This window comes from Pararge aegeria, chromosome 27 (genome assembly GCF_905163445.1).
Source record: "Pararge aegeria chromosome 27, ilParAegt1.1, whole genome shotgun sequence".
In the NCBI taxonomy this organism is placed as follows: Eukaryota; Metazoa; Arthropoda; class Insecta; order Lepidoptera; family Nymphalidae; genus Pararge; species Pararge aegeria.
This window is the reverse complement of record NC_053206.1, coordinates 3,517,779-3,523,819: the sequence shown is the minus strand read 5'-3', so window position 1 is coordinate 3,523,819 and position 6,041 is coordinate 3,517,779. Positions and strand designations below refer to the sequence as shown.

The 6,041-nt window shown below is 39.2% G+C and overlaps 1 protein-coding gene across 4 annotated transcripts; it reads right to left on the bottom strand.

Annotated features, from left to right (window-relative positions):
* Window positions 1–258: 258 nt before the first annotated feature.
* LOC120635597 lies at window positions 259–4,710 on the bottom strand. Of its 4 annotated transcripts, none has more exons than XM_039906607.1 (3): window positions 4,666–4,710; window positions 1,576–1,731; window positions 259–820 (listed from the first exon to the last, which is right to left on the bottom strand). In XM_039906607.1, exons 1-3 carry the CDS (start codon window positions 4,694–4,696, stop codon window positions 390–392), a joined length of 618 nt encoding a protein of 205 aa, XP_039762541.1. In that variant the 5' UTR covers window positions 4,697–4,710; the 3' UTR covers window positions 259–389. The 4 variants fall into 4 exon arrangements, with proteins under 4 accessions (XP_039762541.1, XP_039762544.1, XP_039762542.1 ...); XM_039906610.1 differs by lacking the exon at window positions 4,666–4,710 and adding an exon at window positions 4,317–4,347; XM_039906608.1 differs by lacking the exon at window positions 4,666–4,710 and adding an exon at window positions 3,733–3,921.
* Between the last annotated feature and the right edge of the window lie 1,331 nt (window positions 4,711–6,041).

The window sequence follows — 6,041 nt, the reverse complement described above, 5'->3', positions numbered from 1 at the left end:
CCAGAGAGCTGTTCGTTCGATTCTCCCGCCCGTGGTAACCCAAAGCTAGCAGTAGGGCGAGCATAATAATATCCCACGATTATATCCCCTGTCAGGGTTTTTTTTATAAACATGTTCACCTGCTAAAGCACGGGAACATGGAATAGAGAAGTTTAACCTCGTTTATTATTACGAATATATATATTATTTGGATATTATTTTCACTTGTGCGCTTGTTCTGTGAGACTTGATAAAGCTGTAGGAGAAGATAAATTTTTATCCTTCCCCCGGGGATATTATTGTCTCCGGCCCATGCTAGCCGTTGCTAGGTGTTAGAGGGTGGAGGGGGAAGAGGTGAAAGAGGGTAGGCGAAGGGGGAGTGGGGATTTAGGACAGCTATAATTTTCCGTTCACTTTTCGGCCTCAAATTCCTTGCTCCCATGCTCCATAGCCCCGGGGCGATGCTCAATCGGTACTTTCTTGTAAATAACACGGACGACGTCGAGTAAATGGCTGATTTCGATCGCCTTGTTGGCGATCTGTTCGTACGCATTTATGTGTTCGATCGGACGCCATTCTTCGTGCAGTTTCGCCAGCGTCATTGAAATATCGTGCATTACGTTCATCTTATCTGTGACATCGCCCATTAAGAAACCGATTTCGAATACAGAGGAGTTAGTGTACTGTGTTTTGACGAGTTCTGCGCGACGTACTTTCAAATCGCTGTCTCTCACCGTCTCGTACATGAGTCTGAAAAGTTTGATTTTCATGCTGTTGTCTTCGGATTTCTGTGAAAACGCGTCAGCCGGTGTTTCTTGCTTGGCTTTCATTTTGCCTGGACCTGAAAAAGGAGTAAAAATTATTGTTCACTCTCTACGGTTATGTACTTAAAATAAATTTATCAATTAGAATGTTTTTTGTGCAGCGGTATCACGGCTTGAATTAATCCTATCCGTCCTTTTGGTCAGTCCCCTCAGGTGGACAAATAGGGTGAAGGAAATATCGTGAGAGAAACTGCACGCCTGAGAGCTATCCATAATATTCTCAAAGGCGTGTGGAGTCCACCAATCCGCACTGGGCCAGCGTGGTGGACTACGGCCTAAACCCTCCTTATTGTGGGAGGAGCATGCAGGAAACAATTCTATCCCCGGGAAAGGGTTACATTTTATGTTTCATTCATCATTACAATTTTTTCACAATCGAATCACTGGAAATCCTCTAATATAATAAGCTCGCCGGAATGAGCCCGTAGACCTTGGCAATTAAAAGTGTACACTGTCAAACCTTGCAGCTAACTTCAGGGTGTCGATTTTTTGTGACGGGGCGCGCGCGCATCGCATAAATTTACTCTCATCATTTTTCCCATAACTGCCAAAAGAAGTATAACTTCAAAAAGAAAACGAAAAAAACCACCCGCAGGGTGATTACATATATTGCGACAGGCGTAAATCTTGCAATCGCTGCTGTCAAACGTCACTTCCATGCAATAAATGAACAAAAGTGACGTTTGACAGCAGTGATTGCAAGATTTACGCCTGTCGCATTGCTGTCGCGAGATACGTAATCACCCTGCCGTGCCCTGTTGCTAAATAATACCTTCATGGGCCCTCAGTAGCGATATAGCAAATCGTCTGTTCGGCGGGAGATCCTTTTGGTATCCTTTCAAAATCTTACCCCTCATACCCCATGACAGTTCGTGGATTATTGAACTCTGTTTAGAACGTAGAGACTTTGCTATTGAAATTAATGCACCTGAAAATTTAAATGTTATCAAAAATGTTACTATTTTATGTATGCTGTTAAGAATCCAGTAGGTACCGCTAGCATTTTTTGCATTCAAGGAGTCCTGCAATGCCGCCCTTGTCCATCAATTTGAGGCGTAAGTGTTTTGGGGACATGTCGGGGTCACCAATGTGGGAACTGTTTGACTATATAAACCTCCACGACTCTTCGTATAGCGCGGTGTTCTCTATCAAGATTACTGAAGATTAACTGAGGCTAAAACTAAACTTTAAATATTTAATAACTTTACAATAAAACTGACACACAAGGTGGACTAGAGTGAGCGGCGGGCTAGGGACAACTGACTCACTCTAGTCACAAACGTTCCTACAAGCCTTTCGGCGAAACCGCTGACGCCAGCAGGGCCGCTACAGGTGTTAAGCCTTGGCAGTGACTTGCATAGAAGGTATGCACAGGGTATGCAGAATGCAGATGATATAAAGTGAAGAAAATCTCCATTACGAGTTATAAGTAGTTAAGGGTAGGCTTTTTATAACTCTTACAAAGCCTATCTTAAGTTTCCCTGCTTTCTGAGTCCTAGGCCGTGGGTTCGATTCCCACAACTGGAAAATGTTTGTGTCATGAACATGATTGTTTTTCAGTGTCTGGTTGTTTATCTGTATTCATGTGTATTATATTCATAAAAATATTCAACAGCTATCTTAGTACCCATAACACAAGCTACGCTTACTTTGGGGCTAGATGGCGATGTGTTTACTGTCGTAGTATATTTATATTTTAAAACCTTCATCATCATCATCATCACCTCAACCAATCAGACGTCTACTGCTGGACATAGGTCTTTTGTAGGGAGTTCCACAATACACGGTCCCGGGCCGCTTGCTTCCAGCGGCTCCCAGCGACTCGCCTGATGTCATCTGTCCACCTCGTTGGGGCCCGACCTACGCTGTGATTACCAGTGCGGGTTGCCATTCCAGCACCTTAAGACCCCGACGTCCATCGATTCTCCGAGCTATGTGCCCCGCCCAATGCGCTTCGCGACTCGCTGAGCTGTCGGTGATGTCAGTAACTCTAGTTCTTCTACGGCTCTCCTCATTTCTGACTCATTTGATCACGTAGAGATACTCCTAACATATATAGCTTTTTAGCTAAAGATTCAACAGGCTTTTGTGTTGAGGTGTATAACTGTCCATAGAATTTCTCAACCTCACTCAGGATCTCGGGTTTAGAGGAAATTAGACTACCATTGTCAGTCTTCAGACGTGTCAAAAGGCTCTGTCCGATAGACAGATCTCTTGCGAACACTTTCGACCCTTTGTTGCGCTCAATGGCGATTAATTTTCTCAGTATTAAAGTATCGCAAGTCGTTCGTCTGCGACTTCGAGATCTGTCTATTAATACGCCGATATTCAGACGCATCTTTTGAAGACTGTTGTCTCATTTCTTGTCTCTTTAAAGCCCGAGTTTATGGGCTGAGAACTTTTTGGTTCTATGTTTGCGGTGGGTCTTAAAGAACTTGGCCCCAACCGTATGGACAGTTTCCACGAGCTTGTTGTTTACTGCACGTAAGTACTTACTACGTGCTGCCCGGAGTCCTTACACGTAAGTGCCTTACGTGTCTACACTGGCAACCCACGTCCTGCAGACTATATCAATTCTGCTTCGCTTCCCTAGAATAGCTCTGTCACAAAAAGAAAGTCTGTCTACTAGGCATTGGCAGCAGAAATAAGCATGGCAGTTGTGCTTCCCCAGAAGAGTTCCTTCAAAGATATACTAGATACTGGCGGCAGAAACAAGCGTGCCAGTAGTGCTTCCGCATAAGAGCTAGGTCACAAAAAGATCTACTAGATACTGTGGCTCTACTAGATACTTTCGGAAAAGTTATATGACCTTGATGTACGATCAGGTACTGGCGACAGAAATAAGCATGGCAGTAAAGCTTCTCCAGAAGAGCTCTGTCACAAAATATCTACTACTTCACAAAAGTTACCTACAAAAAGGAATACATACCAGCTACGCTAAATAAAGAAGACCCCTCATTGACTGACAGGTGTTGTATTTATTTTATATACTGACAACGAAGGTGAGGTAGCCCACTTCGAAGGAAGCACAGCTCGACGCCTGCTTGTGTTCCGTTAAAAGCTCTCGGATATCGGAGTCTTTGGTTATGGCTACCGATTATGCCGACAAGGTTTTGGGCAGATTCTATGTCGTCCCCCAATAATCTACAACTGGAATCGCAGTAGCATGAGTGGATATCTGCAATAGTCAAAGATTAAAAAAAAATTACCACCAAAACTAGCTTTTGCCCGCGGCTTCTCTCACTGTAAATTCAAAGGTGTAAAATGTCTTACTGCAAACAGAAAAATATGAACGTAAATTACTTAAATCGGAAACTGTCATATAAATTCTAATCCCCTCTTATATAACAGTTTCTGATTTAAGATAAAAACAATTTTTTTTATTTTTTTTTTTCCAACTCCCCAAAATAAAAAAAATAGTTTTTCACATTCATGTTTATCACACAAACATTTTCCAGTTGCGGGAATCAAACCCACGGTATTGGCTGTCCGTGTCTAATTATAAACACAAACCTCATAAAGACTCTTTTAACTTTCATTTCAATTTAATCACACTTTAATTATTTTACTTCTTTTTTTATTTTTTTTCCTTTGTATTTCCTTTTTGATCTGGATTCCTGTAATTTTTTATTCCGTCTCCAACTCATACGGGTCACAGATTATGTATAATTTTAGCAAGACTGAACTACAATCACTATTTTTTTTTTTTTTTCTTCGTCAGTTTGTATTGTTGGTGCACCCATATGCCGCAAAAATAATATGACTACGACTCAGCATAACTGCTGGTTATTAGATGAAAACTTGAGCGCGGAAATTTTGCCGAACATATATATATAATGTAATTATAAAACTATGTACATACATAATGCGCAAATACATAATCCTAAATTCATGGTCACGATCAACACAAGCTCTTTAAGAACAATCGAGAAAGTAATAAATAACGAGTAAAAAAATTAATGTTCCTTTCATTAAGTACTGAATAGTAATGAAAAACATATTAAATAATTCGGTAGGTAAGTAATAAACATTGATAGGATTGGTGTTAAATTTATTAATAACCGGCGAAGTTCGAGTCGATTAGGTAAACTAAGGGCCCGGTTTACATTATTAATTCTTGTATTGTATACGGAATGCTTTCCGCAATCTGAGGTGTTTGTTATTAATTATAACCATGCATATATATATAATAAAACAAATAGACACAACAAAATCGATACCTATAATCGATATTAAAATTGATATAATAGTCGCAATCGAAATTGCAATCGGAATCATAATCGATATTAAAATCGATACCTAGAATCGTGACCAAGAATCGATATTAAAATCGATACCTAGAATCGATATAAAAATCGATATCATAGTCGCAATCGCAATTGCAATCGAAATCATAATCGATATTAAAATCGATACCTAGAATCGATATCATAGTCGCAATCGCAATTGCAATCGGAATCAAAATCGATTTAATAATCGATATTAAAATCGATATTTAGAATCGATGTTAAAATCAATGCCTAGAATCGATACTAAAATAGATACCTAGAATGGATATTAAAATCGATATCATAGTCGCAATTGCAATTGCAATCGGTATCGTAATCGGTTTAATAATCGAAATTTAAGTCAATACCTAGAATCCAAACGGAATCATAATCGATATTAAAATCGATACCTAGAATCGATATTAAAATCGATATCATAGTCGCAATCGCAATTGCAATCGGAATCAAAATCGATATTAAAATCGATACCTAGAATCGATATAAAAATCGATATCATAGTCGCAATCGCAATTGCAATCGGAATCATAATCGATAGTAAATCGATACCTAGCATCGATACCTAGAATCGATATTAAAATAGATACCTAGAATGGATATTAAAATCGATATCATAGTCGCAATCGTAATTCCAATCGGAATCATAATCGATACCTAGAATCGATATTAAAATAGATACCTAGAATGGATATTAAAATCGATATCATAGTCGTAATCGAAATTGCAATCGGAATCATAATCGATATTAAAATCGATACCTAGAATCGATATCTAGAATCGATATTTAAATAGATACCTAGAATGGATATTAAAATCGATATCATAGTCGCAATCGCAATTGCAATCGAAATCATAATCGATATTAAAATCGATACCTAGAATCGATACCTAGAATCGATATTAAAATAGATACCTAGAATGGATATTAAAATCGATATCATAGTCGCAATTG